General features: G+C 41.3%; 1 protein-coding gene across 1 annotated transcript; it reads left to right on the top strand.

Annotated features, from left to right (window-relative positions):
• On the top strand, nucleotides 1–16,657 carry lin52 (lin-52 DREAM MuvB core complex component). The gene is made up of 6 exons (XM_036150646.1): nucleotides 1–97; nucleotides 1,516–1,590; nucleotides 1,680–1,717; nucleotides 1,822–1,888; nucleotides 1,980–2,063; nucleotides 16,323–16,657. Exons 1-6 carry the CDS (start codon nucleotides 79–81, stop codon nucleotides 16,376–16,378), a joined length of 339 nt encoding a protein of 112 aa, XP_036006539.1. The 5' UTR covers nucleotides 1–78; the 3' UTR covers nucleotides 16,379–16,657.
• Nucleotides 16,658–18,653: the final 1,996 nt, after the last annotated feature.

Consider the following 18,653-nt stretch of genomic DNA (forward strand, 5'->3'; position numbering starts at 1 on the left):
GGTTCGTGAAGTACTTCGCTGCCGGAGCCAATCCAGTTGCTGCCATTGGTTGTAAGTCGTCACGTGGTTATCCTGAAAATGGCGTCTCCGAATGGAGGTAAATTCTAATTCCTTACCGAGATACGTTGCGAATAAATGGTAGATTTAGCTGCGATAGGCTCACTAAAAGGCCAGTGAAGATAATAGTGTTTCAGGGCGACGCTCAGGGATGAGGAGGGACGGGCGTTAGTGGGGTATTCTCATTGTTTGGAGGTTTTATTCCGTTGACCAGAGGCTCCACTCACAGCAGAGGTGTTTGTGTCCAGTTTTAAGGAAGCACGGAGGTGGCTGGTGTTTACTTACCGAAGGAAAAACAACTGAGCTCATATTTTAAGTGCCGCCATCTTTCACTGCATTTTATTGGTGAAACGTTGACGACTTTAAATGCGTCAAACTTTCGTTTTTTCCCTCCAAAGATGCGTCCCAACATATAAGAGTATAGCAGTATACTGTTCTTGTGTCGTGTAATAAAAATTGTGATTAATATGACATGAATGCGAGTGGAAGAAAAGGAAACCTTTAGATTTAGCTATTAAAGCTATAATTGTGGAATAAAATAGATCTAATTATTTAACCACAAAATGTATACCATTACATTTCAATCTAAGTGACAGAATAGATTCAGGGAGACAGTCCAATCTGATTTTAAATGTAATAAAATACTGTATAATTCAGGTTATTATGCCAGTGGGTCAAAAGAAATCTGGAAAGCCAGCTAGTTGCAAATAATTGATTATTCTTCCTCCTGAGCAAATAAGTGACCACAATAGAAAGGAACAACTTTTTTTGTTTGTTTTAACTGGAAGAAACTACCAGCAGAAACAGACTCGATACGTTTCGAAAGCAAAGCTGTGCACACACAATTAATGGCAACAGAAAAGAGGTTTAATGGACAATCCCTTGGCCAGAGAGAGGAAACCAAGTCGGAGCAGTAGCTCCTTACATGAGCCTGTCCAGGAAAGAGACAAGAAAGACACATTTATTCGTTCAGCCGTCATTCTTTATCAAAATAGTTGTTTTCCTCAACGTTTTATGTGAAGACAAAACTATTTTGTTGAGTGAAACATTCCATATGTATGGGAAATGAAGAAAGAGCAAATAGTTTGCTGCCTAGTGACCGAAGGAAAGGAAACTAAACAAAAAAGGGATCCTTGAATCATTAGTGTCATTCCATTGTTGAAATTCTACCCAAATATGACATTAAAAACCAGAAAAAATAGCATTTTATATTTCTCAGTTCTATAATTTTTTTGGCCAAAGTTATAAAGAGCCACTGTGGATGGCTCTGGAGCCACAGGTTGCTGACCTCTAGTTTATCCCATAACATAGATTTCAGATTGAGGCTGTGATGTGACAAAATGTTAAAATGTTCAAGCGATTACAGTACTTTTCCAAGGCACAGTAAAGTTTGACGTATTTTAAATGATTGTCTGGCCTGCCCATGTAATGTAAACAATTTTTTTTGTATCTTGTCAGGAGAGGATTTTGAATCTTCTTTGTTAAGCTTCGAGAACTTGGACAGAGCATCACCAGACTTGTGGCCAGAGCAGTGTAAGTTGTGCTTTTGGTTTTTCCTTTGCTTTGTTTTCCTCTGTGTTATTGCATTGAGAATATTAATTGTCTCATAACTTCTACCACAGTGCCTGGAGTTGCAGAATTCGCTGCATCGTATAAAAATGTAAGTTACTTTTGCAGCTTTTGATGCTGATTAATTGAAGTATTGCATAAAACGTGCCGTTTTCAGTTTTCCGCTGCGGTCTCTGTTGCACCCTTTCATCGTAGCCCATCACAAACTCACCCCCAAAGTGGATGGCTGAACTGGAGAGCGAGGACATTGAAATGTTGAAGGGTAGCATAAATATCTAATCCTGTCAAGCAGAATCTGATTTAGTTACATGTTATTATGAGCTTTTAATGCATGCCCTGCCATCCGTCTGCAGAGCTGGGCAGTCTGACCACAGCCAACCTGATGGAGAAGGTCAAAGGACTTCAGAATCTCGCTTACCAGCTGGGTTTAGAGGAGTGTAAGTACAAGAATAATTAAACAAACTTTTAACATATGAGTCTTACATTAAAGGTGTATAACCACATTATATGCCTATAAAAAAAAAAGACCAAGAACCTTTTGATCATGATAAAATAAGGTAATATACACCAAGCATCCATCCTGATAGTGTATTGATGGTCCTTTTTGAGCCTAAATGAGCAGATGTAAACAAAGGTGACGCCATCTACCGGCAGCACTGCAGAACCATCAGAAAGCATAATATTAAATAACATTAAAACTAATAAATCACTGTTAATAACAATGCCAAACCGAGCCTGACCCTCTGAAATGCCTTATGCTAATAGCCGTTAGCTGCTTCCTGGTTCATCCCCTCCTGCAGACGCGCAGTATCGTCTCTTCCGTTATTGTAAGTAAACAAAAACAGATTATTTACTAACTAATCGAGCCAAAACAAAGCGTAAAACGACAAAATAACAACTAATACGCCAGCAGGACGTGATAATCTTTCATAAAAACATTGCATGTTACCAGAATGAGCTACTGATGTATAAAAAAAAGTGTCAAATAACGTGGCTATGCACTTTTAACTGAAGATTGAGCTACACGATCATTTACGTCAAGTCGAATCAGATTTTATTTGTGTGCAAAATCACCACTAGATGGTGCTAACTGCTTTCACGCTCTCTCTTTTGCCCTCTTCAAGTGACTCCTTACCCCTTTCACATTTATAGCAGTTTGAGCTCACACAATCCATCCTTGTTACCAAAAAACACAATAATCGTTGTTCAAACTGTAACTTTGTGGTTTGGGATCCGCATGTCTGTCAAATGACAGTCTTGTAAGAAGCAAAAAGTAAGGAAACACGAATGTGCCAACAAGAGCTGAAGGGGAGGAAATGTTCAAGAATCTGATAGAAGCTAAATCAATTTAATCCAGTCCCTCCCACCTCCACTGCCATAATCCTTATGGGGTGTGGATTAGAGAGATGTAGCTAAGTGCTCATCTGATGATGCTGAGAGGGGAAAAAAATCTGAACGAGTTTTGTCTGTGAAAAAGCACTTTTGCTCTTCACCCTTACTTTGATAAGGCAATACAGGACAATGATAAAACCCCTGGGATATTTTATAATTTTGTCATATTTCTACAACAAATTCTAATGGATTTTAATAGAGGTTTATGTATTAAAACAACACAGTAGTGCAATGCAGTGGGACGTGAGAGAAATACATGATTTTCCTAATCGTTTACAAATTGAACTCCTACTAATACTGAGTGTGTTTATTGGGGATAAAGTAAGAAGTTTAAAGCATGGTTAGGTTGTTTTAAAAAGAAAAAGAAATATGTCGTAAACTGTAAAAATCTCACCTAGAAGTGTTCAAGCCCCTGGAAGAGCACATGAAACAGAATACTGCACATGTTCCCGCCCTGCAACGCGGTGGTGGCAGCATCATGCCGTGGGGATGTGTTTTTTGAGCGGGGTTAGGAAAGCTGGTCAGACAGAGTTGTTTGGGAATATTAATGGAGCTAAATACAAGGCAGTCCTGGAACAAAATCTGTTGGAGGCCTGCAAAAGATTTGAGACCAAGGCGAAGGTTCACCCTACACCAGTACGATGGACCTAAACATACAGCCAGATCTGCAATGCAAAATTTTAGATCACATGACAGTCGTAGTCCTGAGCTTAATCTGGAGCTTAATCGATTCATTCAAATTCACAATTTTTTGGAGATTTAATTTTTGTAAAATCTGGATTTTTATTTTGCCAATTAACTCGTTGGGCTTCCATGAAGAGAATAGCATGCAGTGCTGAATGTATGTTTAGGAAAATATATTGTCAAAATGTTGTAAAGAGGAAACTATAGTTTACCGTAATACGAGACACTTTAATTTACTCATTTACTTATTTATTTAAAGGTAGTTTGAAGCGACACAAGTGAAGCCTGTTTTTAGCTCATTGTGTAAAACCACTAGCAGCAAACATTGTTATATGTTCATTGTTTACAACGGCAGGGCCGCCATCTTGTTTCACAGGCTGTATTTAGTTGCACTTTGAATTTCAGGTCAACTCCCAGACGAAATGCTTGACATAAAAGCACATTTTTACAATCATTTCTTTTTGTGAAATGAAAATAATTAAAAATATTATCTTATTTGGTATATTAAAATCGGAGATTTTATTTTTAAGCCATGTTGATCACCCCTAACTTAACTTAATTAAGAGTCTGTGGTGGGACATGGAAATCGCTGTTGAGATGCGCTTCACGGTCTAGATGTGCACAGTTGACGGCGGCGACAAAAAACAGCTGTAATGCAGTGAAAAGGTATTAAAAGTGGTTTTACGAAGTGTTGAGTCGCACGGCGTGAATGCAAATATACATCACATGTTCCCAAAACTCGACCAGAATATGTTCAAGTTTGTGGTTGTTGTGGTCCAGAGAGGTGGGAACTATTGCAAAACTCTGCAAGAACATTCAAATGATTGTCCTTCATGTCAGGCGACTTGTTGCAGTGGAAGTGCAACAAGATAATTATAGATATTAGATAAAGCCTTCAGACCTTTTTATTGTACATTTGTGGTCTTTTGTTGAATCTATAAGCAGTGAAATGAGACTAATCAGTTCAGAGGCGCTTTTTAAAGTGGTTCAAACTGCATTAGAAGAAAACGTGTATCTGATTGTCATCCAAAAGGCTTTAAATTTAAAAGCTCTACAGTGGCGATAGTATATGATGAGGTAAGGCTTTCATTTATGTTGCATATGTCACAGCTGCACGGGGGTCCTGTTTTGCAAATGCATTTAGTTGAAAAATGATTTAATCTCTTTGACTTCCCACAACCACAAGCGGCTTGTAATGTTTCTGGTATAAAGACGTCGGCTGTCATGGGCGCAGGACTGCAGGCTCTGCAATCATGTCATGTACCTCAGGACGAACGGGACACAATGACGGTTATTATTGGTGTCAGAGCAGCCCTGTAATCGGTGCCTGTTTAATGCTCTCTGGTTTAATTTTCTCCTTTTCCTGGCTGTCAGGGGAGGCCCTGTAAATCTCAGCCACTTTTTCATCATGTTTGTGCACTCTTCACTGCCCGTAAACACACTCCGCCGAGGCAAAAGCAGAGGGAGGGCGGAGGACAGGATTTACTGCCCCTCCCCCCCATCAACATGTGGATCATTAAAGAGGAAGCTGGTTAATGGGCAGAGCACAACCAAGCAGGGAAAACTCATCCACCCCGCTGCAGAGCTGAAACGGGTCCTGGGCTTGTTCTATTGCAGCTTTCTGCATGCTGTCAGTTGCATATGTGTGGCGATAACATAAATGAAGGGGTGAGGGAGCACACGGGGGCCCTGTTTGTCCCTGAGGGGCCCGACGCGTGCCTCGTCTTCAGGCCCCAGCTGTTACTCCACCCCATGATGAATGCCCCAGTCGTGGGCTGCTGAGCGTGGGCATCGAGCCCCGTGTCTCTGGGGGGAAGCGAAGCAGCCTGATAAGTGCCGCTACTGGAGGTAATTGAAAGCTGAATGTTCCCCTGGGATGCCCTGAAGGGCCCGAGCCACTGAGCCGGCTGGTTGGGTGGCTGCTGGCTTCCTGGGTTTTTGGCATTTCGTCATCTCAAGGCCACGGACCACCATTTAACTCTTGTTTCAGTGAGATTTACAACTATTTTATGCCCCAAAAATGGGGAAAAACATTTCTCACAGTCCAGCTGCAGTAAATACTTCATTTACATTTAGTTTGCTATTTGTTTTTTGTTTTTTGGGGGGGTGTAACTAAAGATTTTATAAACCACTAAATAATGGTTACCTTATTATGTGTGGAGATCATTATTGTATTATTTTAAATTCATTCATCAATTCAAAAGATGAATTATAAATGTCAGAGCTCCTGTGCCGTCTGGAAAACATCTGGAGTTGTTTTCCAGATGTGGATGATTGTGGAAAAAGAAAACGGTTTTTGGATAAATATGTGTATTTCCTGTCCGTCCATCCAGTTTTGTGCTTTATGGCTAAATTAAAAGAAACATCTGTGATAATTTTTCAGTGAGCTTGTTTATTTGTACTTTAAAAATGGCTTAAATATGAATTAATAATTCAGCTAATTTAAGATTAAAGATAATGAATTAACCCTCCTCCTGAATTAAAAATTGTGTGTAATGGTGGCATAATGTCATTCAGAACATTCTTCAAAATCCCATAAATATATTGGCTCAGTGAAGATAAATAAATCCTCCATAAACTGTTTTCACAATTGTTGCCACAACAAACAATTCTTATTTAAACATGTAACTGAATCCTTTTAATAATTTCTACTTAATTAATTTTTTTGCCTGATCAGTGATAGATTAGGAATCAATAATTTCTTGCTTCTTTTGGATATCCATACAATATTTCACAGAGGCCAGATTCTCTTGGCTGCTCTTCAAAATGGGAAAGGCAGGAAAACATTCAATTTCACATTTGTTTGGTCTTACTCCAGAATTTGCTTTTCATGGGCATTTTTTTCTACATATCAAGTTATTTTGGAGAACGTGTAACAAAATCTACGATTGGCATCCTCACGCTACATTTTTGGATGTTGTCACATTACAGCAAGAAAACCTTTGTTTGCTTTGTTTCAGTGTCATGTGATAGACTAACGTAAAGCAGTGCGTAATTGTAAAGAGGAAGGAAAAGAAACCCTAATTTTTACAAACAAGTCTCAAACACATTACTAGAAATAGTGATCGCTCATGCTGGACCAAGTCAGCCGGTATAAATGCAAATCTTCATTTGAACAGTATGATCACACCTTGAACTTTTTCACATTTTTACCTGGAACGTCAACAAACTGCGGCGCATTACTTTGGGATTTAATGGTATTTAAAAGTGTTCATCCTCTCATCACATGTGACCAGATTTCCTCATATTAAATTTGAATAACCCGCCCACAGCGTGATGCAACCAGCACCTTGTTTCAACCTGGTGCATCCAGGATGGTGTGCAGTGCTTGTTTTCAGCCCCCACGTAACATTTAAATGCCAGAAGGCTTCGGTCTCACCTAACAAGAGCATCTTCCTCTACCTTCGTTTTCCTTCTGGTTGAAAAATGCACACTAGATTGTGGCGATCTATTAGAGAAAATCCCATGAAAACCCCATTCTGCCCATGAAGCAGTTCAGCTATCAGAGACCTTTTGGCTCTATGAGCAGCACCAAAGTCCGAGAGAAATATTTGCCATGTAGCACTGACACAAGTTGTAGACGCCTGCTTTTCCTAGTCAGAAAACCTTTGGTGTGAAATTATGCGGTGCATCCAGGGACCACCTGTTGGAGCTTTTTCAGACTTCAGCTTGCCTCTCTCTCATCTGCTCTGATACCACCCAGCATGCATCCAGTGTGACCCCCTGTTGCGTCCTCCTGTGCGAAGGGGAGACTGAAGGGCACCCTGCCATGACAGCTCCTAATGGGACCGCGTTCTCTATCACCTCCTCCTCACCCTCAGGATCAATCTCCAACCTATTAGGAGGCACGCCGCTGCTGAATATGATTGCATTCACGGGGCCCCATTCGTGCTAATGTGCCTCCATCAATCCATCAGGGCGGGCTGACTGCAGGCCGGCCGGTTATGAAGTGCCTGAGCTGACAGCCGCTGAATGAGAAACAGGGTGTTGCCTACCTGCCAACGCTTGCCACTGCTCTTGTCCCTGCTCATCTCTACCTTCCCACACGGGCATTTCCATTGTGTCTCCTTTGGCTCAAACTTGGTCTGAGCCGGTTGGACTATTGCAGTTGTTTGAAAACTATAGACAGTCGTCTCAATATCGTTGGCTAACCTTAAATGGCTCCACAGGCGTTTTGCTGCTTCCTGCAGCGGATGTCTGCAGCTGCATGGGAAGAGTTAGATGGAGCGTAACACACACACACACACACACACACTCACACACTTCTCCTCAGTCCCGCCTGCCCGCTGCCTCCCTGAGCAGATCGGAAATGACATCTCATTTCCATAAAGGCATTAGGAATTCATTGGATTTTCTTTCCCAGCTAATCATAGAGCGGGTGTAAAACCTTTTAGGCTTTTTAATGAATGATTTTTGACTGATTGCCTATTAATAAGGACACCTCTTGAACAGGCGTCGGCGTGGGCAGGGGCTGGGTGGTGCAGATGTGTTTGTTTTGGTGTGCGAGTGTGTGTGAGCGTGTCAGCCAGGCGAAAATGCATCGGAGGAGGAGGAGGAGGAGGAGGAGGGTTGGGCCTTCTCGGTTGGGACATAAAGAGGAACCAGTGGCTCCCCTGGGAAATCACAGCTCGTGTCTGCATCTTAAATATCCCCGTGAAGTATCAATAAGTGGGTAATTGAATTTTGAACACAAACATGAGCGTCAGGTGTATGTGGTGCGAGGCGGGGGGTGGGGGGGGGGGGGGGGGCGCGTCGGATGAATATGTGCGCCTTCAAGTGTTTCCACTCTTGAGTGTTTGCGCGTGTCATCTCCTCTGTGTCCCCGGGGAGGAGGGTGGTGAAAGTGGATGTTAAATCCATTAAATAAAGCTTACATCCCATAATAGCTGAGCAGCACTCAGAGATGGGCAGTGGGGGTCAGATATGTCCTCTTTACGCTTAATGAAAGTGAATTGGAGCGGTCGGGGCCGGGTCCGGGACTCCACTTAACCCAGTCCGTCATCTGTCTGAGCAGGAGGGGGGGGGGGGGGGGGTCCAGCAGCTCAGCAGGAGTGGCCAGAGCGACGGGGTGGGGAGGTTTTTTTGGAGACAGTGATGATTACTCTCATTTCATACCCAGGGGAGCAGCGGCGGGGGGCTGCGAGAGTAACACCCGGATCCATCGGCATAAAAGAGGGGGAGAGTAAGATGTTACACAACTGCGTTCCCTCTGCATTTGCATTTGATCCACCTGGGATTTTGGTAACAGGAGAATTTGTTAACAACGAGAGGCATAAAATCGCAGCAGCACGGCTCCTGGTGTTTTCCGTCCAGCTTAGGGAAAACGGGGCAACATTTGGAACATCCTCCCGGCACCATTTAACTGCAGCAAATATAGGTTAATCTTTATTGTTGCTCTGCACCAAGCAGCGGCTGAAATCCCTCTGCCGTGGTGGACGGACGCCGCCGTGGGAAATTGGGAATTATCTCGAGTGATTATTAGACATACTTTGGCTTGTTGCTTGAAATTTAACCAGTTAGGGCTGAATGATAATTAGATGGCAACAAATCAGCAAGACAAGGCGATGGCCGGCAGAATCCATACGGTGTCATTTAGTATGGACGGCAGTCGTAACAAGATGCTGATTAACTTAGTGCAAAATTACTAATTGACCTTTCTAATCAACTAAACAAATCTCTAAGTCCCCCTAATCAGTATTGATCGCTCTGAGTGTATGACAGAATCTGTTTGTGTGTGCTGATCAGCGTGCCATAGCGTGGGTGTCTAATTTGAAACCTTGTTTTAACCTTTATGTGTAAGACCATTTGTTAACTAAGTCATTCAAGAAAAAAATCAAACATAAAACTACAAAAAACAACTCCTGACAATACTTGAGCATTACATTTTGGTAAGATTTTACTTCCTTTAGTATTAAAAACAAATAATTTTACTTGGTTTTCATTGTCCCCAGAAATAACAGTGTTTGAACAAAATTAAAAGAAATAAGCACAAGAATTGGGCTGCTTAGTGTGGTCATCAAGGCCTGGCTCTCTGTGGAAAGAGATAAGTCGTATATTACTAATAATTAGGATCGTCCTGCTGTCATGAATGCATAACTTATGAAAGCAAACAAGCTTCTTATTTGGAGCGTTGAATTTACACAAGAATCATGTTGGAAAATATTGGCAGTGGTGTTAAAACTTTTTGCCACTTAAGCCAAAATCTTCAAGTCAAAAGTGGCTCTCCTGCCACAAAAGCATCTACTCAACAATGTTTTTATTTTATTTATTAAACCTTTATTTATACAGGTAGTCTGATTGAGACTCATGTTCTAATTTACTAAAGAAGCCCTTTCGCACCTGTACAGAAAAAATACGATAGACTAAAATACAGCATCGCTATGTTTAAAGTACTAAATGACTAACAAAAAAAAGTCTAATTTAAGAACAAGAGCAAGAATTTTCTGACATTGTTGCAAGATTTTTGTTAAACGGGTAATAAAATCACCGGAGGAAATTTGATCTGAGAGTTTCAGTTCCGGTAGAAGATAATTACAGCTTCAAGGCTGTTTTCCTAACCGTACAGACCGAGGGAATAATAATGTCATCCTGGGATCGTAGACCGGAACTGGTGTTTAGATGACATGTGAAATGGCAAATACAGAGGCAATAAACCCAAGAATGGATTTATAAATAAACATTTACCTAGGCAAAACTAAGGAATACAAGTAGCAGTGAAGTGCAATAAACTACACGTGCAATATTTTAGTTAAAACAATAATTTTTGAGGACAAGGCATCTGTAAATCGCAGATTCAAAACATAAGAAGCGTTTTGTAGGTTTGTGTTAATAAATGAAACACAGATTGCACCTTTATTTTCTTGTCTAGTCTCAGCAATAAGAGCAGATTTTGGTCACTCTTTAAAAATGTTTCCTATATTTGACCCAGTTTATTAAATCAATTAAATGGAGATTTGGGTGCACCTAGTTACTGGATATTTGTGGTCATGTTTACTAGGGAAAAAAGGCAAAAAGCATTAGAGCAAAACCAGTGACATTTTAGTCACTCCTTAGCTTTGTGTGTTGTTCTTTGCACCTCACAAATAAAAATTTAATTTGCTTGGCATATATTTAAACTCTGATATCCCTGCCTTACAAAAGGATATATAGACCTTTAAGTTCTACAAATTTTTTCATGTTATGACAACAACCTTCATTGTGTTTTAGGATTGTATATACCAGACCAACACAAAGTGTTGCATTAATAGGAAGGGAACTGATGTATGGTTTTCTACTCTTTTTGCAAGTATTAATCTTAAAAGCTTGGCATGTATGTCAATATTTATTGGCCCTCTTTGTTCTGATACCCCTACATAAGATCCATTTCAACAGTTTTTCCTTTAAAGGTGACCTACTTCATAAATGTGTAATTTATTCCTCAGCTGTACCGTGAAGGCCTCAGAACTGCGTTAGAGAGTTTAGTGAACAAACAACTTCTCGAAGACCAAGGACCACAGCAGACAAGTCAGGGAGAAGGTTGTGGAAGAGTTTAAAGCAGAATTGCATTATAAGACAACACCCCAAGCTTCAACTGACCTACAAAGCGCCGCTTAATCACCCGTCCTACAGTGAATCCTGCCAACTTACCAAAACATGGCCGTCCACCTAAACTGAGAGGCCAGGCAAGGCAAATGTTCTTTAGAGAATTGGGCAAAAGGGGAATACTAGTCGTTGTAGATTGTGATGGCAGGGAGCAGGAAGCATCTCCTGAAGAAGCCTCTGCCTGAAGTTGGGTTACTCTTTCATTAAGAGGAAGGTCAGAGTTTTCCATTTTGTTCTTCATCATAGAAGCCATCCCTCTGTGCACATTATTCAGCGCCAGAGCGGAGCCAGGCTTGTGTATACGCTTGTTCTGTATTTTTAAGTCACTGGGAGACTAAACTCTTCACATTAGTCTTGACATTTCGGTGTTAGAATGGCCTAGTTAAAGTCCAGACCTAAATCCACCCGAGAATAATTGTCATGGTTTTAAAATTGCTGTGTGTCTCGTTTAATGTGCTAAACCCTTTTTGTGAATAATTGAAAACAATTTGACTTTTTAAACCTGCAAAGTTTGTAGAGATATGGCCAAAAGAGTTATAGCTGTAAACCTCTTTTAGTATTGGTTAAGAAAGGCTGAATAAAAAGGTCCTGCTTCTGTTTTGGATTTTAATTGATAAAAAAAAAAACTATTTAAAAGTCATATATACTTATGATTTCACTATTATGCACCACTTTGTCTTTTACATAAAATCCCAACACGATGCATTGAAGGTTGTGATGTGTAAAAGTTAAAATGGGTGTTAATACTTTTTCAAGGCACCGTGTCAACCTTGATTTACCAGAACAATAACAGCACTCCTAAAGTTTTGCAGAAGTGAATCCGCATGTAAGTCAGCTATGAGTTTCTTTTTGACCTGTGGGAGGGTAAACTGATCCATAGTTAATGAGCAGCTCGGTGGGGTGACTAATCTCAGGAGGTGTGGTACAGCTTTGATCTATTTTATAGTTTGAGCCCATCATTAGATGGAGAAAGCAATAACAAAAGAGAAGTCACGACCTCCTGAAAATCAAAACTATTACCCTGCTAATGTTTACCTTTTCTGGTTTTAACGCAAAAAGAGCTAAGTGACACCGTCGCACTGACAGTTTTAGGGTCATCCCAGCGTAATTGCTTTCCCTCACCTATTTTTAATGACTCCATTTCAATCTAAACCACCTCCTGGATGTCTAGAAGTCGGTAATGAGTTTGTTTAGGGTGATTTGAAGAGACAGCAAAGGTGCAAAATGAATTCATCCCATTCCAATTAGCATCATCTTTAACCTTATGATGGACACCTCAAGGTGACGAAACTCCCACGCCCCCGATGCACTGTTATCGTTCCACCTTGACCAACTCATCTAAATTAGTAAAAGCTTTGGCTTTTTCATCAGTCGCCGTGGGCAGAGGAGGCTGGCGGTGGCCAGAGGAGATCCAACCACAATCCTTACAGGTTTTAATAAAGGTGAACGGTGCCCCTGATTTAACGAAACACACTCATCTATCTTTGTAATGTACATGAGTTGCTGGCTGGTAAGTCCTGTTTGCAGCCCATAAAAGCTCAGAAATTACCATTCACTAGAACTCACCATCAAAAAAAGATATGAATTCTTGTTACTACTACTTGATGTTACAAGTTTTGAACGCATATGTATTAGGGACCTGGTTGCATCATTGATCTGATCTTCTGCACATAAAAAAAAAAAAAAAGAATCAATTATTTTGAGTATAAGAAATAATCAGATGGCACATAGTATAGTTTATCAAAGAGTACTTTGAGTCGACGTTATGAAGGACATTTGCTTTGAAACCGTTTCATTTTCCCTTTATACTGTCTCAAAAAGTAGCACCTGTTGTGTTCCTGGTCAAAAGTGACCATGAACAGGTTAACTGTATACAAAAAAAATTATCCCAAAACTGCACTTAATATTTTGTAACAAGATCAACGTCTTCATACCTTAGCGAACAACTAACATGAACAAGAACATAAAAAATTTAAGACTTCTCAATGTGTTGGACATTATGCGTCGGTTGTTGCGTGTCTCTTTTAAAATATGTGTTGCATTTATGGCGCGTTATTCTTGTTTTATCATCTCTTGGTGCTGCAGCTGTCGTTCTTATGGAAAGTAATTTTGCTTCTTGCTCCTGGATCTCTGTTGCCAATGCAGCAGAAGCTTTTATTCAGGGAAGGTGTTGGCATTGTCAAATGTGGCTTTCCACAACTCTTCCAGAAATGGCCTCCTCTTGGAAAATTTCCCCTGCTTCCATCCTGGATTCTCCTCCATCCACACCATGAATATGTTGTAAGCTGACACGTCTAAGGTGCTGACAAATAACATCACAGTCCAACGCGCTGTTTTACCCTGACAAGGGAATGTGTTAGCCACCTGGAAAAGTGCAAAAAGTGGATAAAACATCAAATACATACAACTAATATCTTGTTTGCCTGTATTGGTCTAATCAAAACATACTCACTTGTTCTAATGGATGCATCTGACTGTGTTGTTCATAAATGGTGGACTCTAAGAACACAAAGTGTTCCTTTCGTAGTGCTGTTCAAACAAACTGATGATAAAGAAGTACATGAAAATCAAAACCAACGTACCATATCAGGGTTTTCCGCTTCATCTTTGTTCCTGTTGTAGTCCAGGATGGCATTGGGTTTCTCATCCCCTCTGGTTGTCAGAGCTGCATCCCTGTGCAGCGTTGTCATCAGGAGTACATTTTTCCTTTTTTTTGACAGTAGCAAGCAAAGGTGTGAGTATCTCTGATGGGAAATCTGGAGGCAAAGCAGTCCCTGTCCTGACTGGATTTCCTTTTCTTCCAATTGTCCCTACCTTGGTCAATTTTTTTTTACTTATATTTTTATTTGGGGAGGGGGGCATTTCCATCTTCAAATAGGGTATAAGGGGAAGAAATGATCGTGTTAAGTTGTGCCCATGAGACCTGCAGTCATCTCCAGAACCACACGCTTCCTTTGGTTCTTTTCAGGAACTCTGTCTGCTGGTTTCCTAGTACAGGCCTGCATTTTCCCGGTAGAACTTGTGCTGGGATCGGTTATTGCCCATATATTTATACCATATTTAGAATGGGTGCTTGACATATATCGCTTGAAAGGGCAGCGTCCCCTAAAAGCAACAAGATGCTCATCCTCATCTTTGTTTATAGACAAGTATTAGACGCTCTAGCTACTTGTCTCAAACTTCTGATTAATTTGACGACAACCTGGTCCTGTAAACAAATCATTACTGACAACGTGAAATTTTTGGAGTGACAAGGTGGTCCGAAGAATTGTCTGACCAGATAGCAGTTGTCGGGTTACCCAGGATGTGTGTGTCCATCTGACAAATGAGGATGTACCTGAGCTCAGTTTTTACACCAACTGTTGTCACTCCTTTTTGTTTCTAATGACTGGTCACTCTGCAACGTTAAGAGTGTATAAAACTTGAATAAAACTCGCAAAATTGTTTGCAAATCAATCTATTTCGCGTGTTCAACGTCCTCTTTGTGGACAAATTTGTGCAATCCCAGCTCAAACAAATTAACCACAGTTTGCAGAGATTAAACTTTTAAATTGGTCAAATTTGACCGGAGCACAACATAAGTTAAAGTAAATTGCTTTACCTAGATGACGGTTCTGGAAGGTCTGTTATGCAGATGCCTGCCAAGCCCCTGCAATCCCAGTGGGCACAGACAAGTTTGTCTTTGTCAGAAGCCATCAATAGCACTTATAAAACGAGACTCATGCAGCTCGTTCAGCAAGAACCATTCCTTTAATCTGCAACACAAATCTAACTTGTATTAAACCAAAACTGCTACATTCCACTACGTTGTTAACATGGAGGATTGTGTTGCTGTTATTATTTTCCCCATGTAAATAAGTACAATTTACCATTCAGAGTGAATATCCTTATTAAATGTGACCAGCATTTGGCAAAATCCAAAATCTTTAAACTTATACAAGTGCACTTTTTTTCCAAAAATATTTGCTTATCTTCCTTGACTCACATAGGAGCTTCACTGACATCCTATCATTAATCCATATGGTTCAGTACGATGTTGGTCCGTCCTTTGCAGCTCTAAGAGCTTCAACTCTTCTGGGAAGACATTTGTGAGGTCAGATACTGATGTTGAAGGAAAAGGCCTGGCTCTCGGTCTCTGTTCTAATTCATCCCAAAGTCGTTCTATTGAGTCAAAGTTAGGACAGGCCAGTCTAGGTCATCCACACCAAACTCTCTCATCCTTGTCTTTACGGGTCTTGCTTTACAGACAGTTATGTTGGGAGAGAAATGGGCCATCATCAAACTGTTTCCACAAAGTTCAGAGCATGGAATTGTCCTAAAGGTGTTGGTCTGCAGCAGCATTCAGAGTTCCTTTCACTGGAACTAAGGGTCCTGAAAAACAACCCCACTCCTCTGTTCTCGTCCGCGTTGAGGACTAAATGCCTCCAAACATGGGTCGCGCTACCCGCTACGCCACGAGCGCACCCCCTTATTTTTTGTTTTTATAATAGAATTGAGCTTTAATAGCAAAGACCTCTTGTCATGCATACCTACCATCAGTCCTCAGACTTGTTTTCATCATAGTGGGAAAATATTGCAGTCTTTGCTCTTCAGGTTTTGTTATTGTATAAATAAGTTTGGCTTTTTCACCTGAACTTTATCTTGGTCAAATGTCATCATTATATGTGCAGATTTTTGTTTTGTTTGTTTTTTGTTCTTTTCAGTTCCTTGATTCTTATTCATAACATCGATGTTTGGATGAGGATCTCCTCTGGCACTATCTGACTTTGTCCAATTTTATGCTGTTTTCTATTCCTGAATGAACAGATGTTTGTATTAATTGGATTCCTGTGTGACAGTGCAGACATTAAATACATGCCTTGCATTTCTAAACAGCTTTTCTGATGTTGTTGGAATTGCAACCAGTTTTGTTATAGATAATTTATATACAAGATTGTAAATAGATGGCCAAAGAAATCTTGGTTTTATTAAGGTTATTGTTGATTAGTGGTAATGTCGTTATTAATCCCTAATCTTTGACCATTTGTCTTCGTCTCCAGCCAGGGAAATGACCAGAGGGAAGTTCCTGAACATATTGGAAAGGCCCAAGAAGTGACCATGTGTTTTTCAAGCAACAGGACCGACGTTTAAGATTGCAAAGCACTTCAGATATCTCTGCTTTAACATTTATAGACAAATCTTTGCATTCAGTTTAACTGGTGAACCCTCACACCTCTCATCCTCTAGATGCCTTTGCTTTTTTTCTTTCCTTTTCACTGAACTTTCCTCTTACTTCCAAAGTTTGATTAAATTAAATGCTCATTATTTATTTTAAAGATGAATTGCCTTTTTGTAACTCCTGAACTTGTAAAATAAAGTTTTAAAGTGAAAAGAGTATATGTTTTTAAGCTTCCCGTTACTGTTCAACCAAAGCAGCTAAATTTAAATAATGGCAGCGTTTTCAGGGCTTACGATCAGAGCAATAACGGCGTGCGTCAAAGTGCAGCACCTTTCTCCTGTGCTCGGTGAACAGACCCAGACCTTAGAGTTCTCCCAGGGCCACCAGGCCATGCTGTCTGTTAATGAGCATTGGAAGCTGGGTTCTCTACACAAAACGTTGCGTAAAAATAATATTACTCATTGTGGCCGCGGTTAATAAGAGTTGACATAATTACGGGGACCATTTCTTTTCTAATTAGCACACTTCAGCATTGTCTGAGCCTGCGGCCGGGCAAAAAAAAGGGAACCAGACAGGCATGCCGAATGGGAAACAAAAAGAAGTCCATCGGCTGTAATTAGGTGAGACAATGGCTCGGATTGTTCTCGGCTGGAGATGTCGCCGGGGCCTCTGTCCGCTCACTCCCCAACAACTTACACTTCTCCCCGGGCCGCTAATAAGCCCCTAATCGTCCTTCCGATTCACACGGACAGAAGCTGCTACGTCTCCTGTAACCTCGCCCCCCCCGGCTCTCACACGGACCCTGGTTCACCTCTTTGGAGAAACGCGCTCTGCCATGCCAAAGAAGCTAGATGTTTTACATTTTGTTTTACTTTACAACTAGGGAGAGTTTTTATTTAGGATCTTTGGTCATAAACCAACAAAGTAGTGCAAGAGATTAACCTAATCTGCCAGTCCAGTCCTTTGACAGCAGTAGCCAAGAGGCGCATGGTAACGGCAGAGATCCACAGCTCAAGGTGAGAGGATCTGTTGACTAAACAGCCCTTGTGTATTCCACTAACCTGGGGTTTAAGAACAACAAGTAAGATAAGAATCATTGTTGGAAGAAAGCCGCAACAAGTCCCATTTAAAGTTTGCCGGCAGCCACCAAGGAGATGCAGGAAAGTTAGAGGGTTCTTATGTCAGATGAGACTAAAACAGAACTTTCTTTGGCTTACACCCGAAAGCCAGTGTAGAGGAAAACTAAACACTGCTCATCAGCCTGAACAATCCCATCCAATTTTTTTTCTTTTGTCCCAAATTTTGAACATCTAACTAAATGCATGAGAACTAACATTTTACATCAGCTTGTACGCACCTGAGTATATTTAGCATATTGTTGGCAGCATCATGCTGTGGGGGTCCTTTTCAGCGGGATCAGGGGTGTGTGTGTGTGTGGGGGGGGGGGGGGGGTTGCATACAGAACAGCTCTGAAAGAGGCTCCAAATACCTGAGATTGGGGGTGAAGGTTCACCTTCCAACTGGCTGATGAAATACATCCGTCCAGAGCTGCAATTGAGTGGTTTAGATGAAAGCATATTCAGGATAGAATGGCCCAGTCAAAGTCCAGACCTAAAACTCCCTAGCCTGTATGCTATTTTACAAAAAGGAAACAGGCAAGGGTTTCACTAGATGAGCAACACTGATATGATATACCCTACAGACCCTACAGGTATCTCTACAAAGTATTGATAAAATGCTTGCAAAACTCGCCTTTTTTTTTTCTTCTTTTTTTTCCCCGAAAAATCCATCTAACTCCAGTGAAATCTGCGGAGAACCTTAAGGCTCTCTCAAAAGAACACCTCTTGCTACAGAGGGCATCATGTCAGGTGTAAATGATGATGACGTTGGGATGTATCAGTCGCGCACAATCGCCGTGCTGCCGCCAGGAACCGGTTGCACGTTGACACTTGTTGGCGCTGACTGAGGCGCATCGATCAGTCTGCTCTCTGACTTCCGCAATCCAGTGGGTGCGCGCACTGGTGGCTGCCCGCCTGTCACCCGCAGCCAAGCGGCCTCCTTCAGCAAAACGGGTCAGCGTCCGCAGAGCTGGTCATCCATACTGGAGAGAGAGAGAGGGGGGGAGGGGGGGGGGGGGGGGGGGAATTAGTCCATCCATCCATATGCAGAGCGTCTGCTCTGACCTCACATGCCACTGTGCCCCGACAAACGT

Source organism: Fundulus heteroclitus, chromosome 19 (genome assembly GCF_011125445.2).
Source record: "Fundulus heteroclitus isolate FHET01 chromosome 19, MU-UCD_Fhet_4.1, whole genome shotgun sequence".
NCBI classification, from domain to species: Eukaryota; Metazoa; Chordata; class Actinopteri; order Cyprinodontiformes; family Fundulidae; genus Fundulus; species Fundulus heteroclitus.

Coding starts and splice junctions, on each gene's coding strand:
- lin52 (XM_036150646.1), top strand. Junction 1,591..1,679: donor AGACTTGTGGCCAGAGCAGT/GTAAGTTGTGCT, acceptor CTTCTACCACAG/TGCCTGGAGTTGCAGAATTC. Junction 2,064..16,322: donor CCAGCTGGGTTTAGAGGAGT/GTAAGTACAAGA, acceptor CTTCGTCTCCAG/CCAGGGAAATGACCAGAGGG.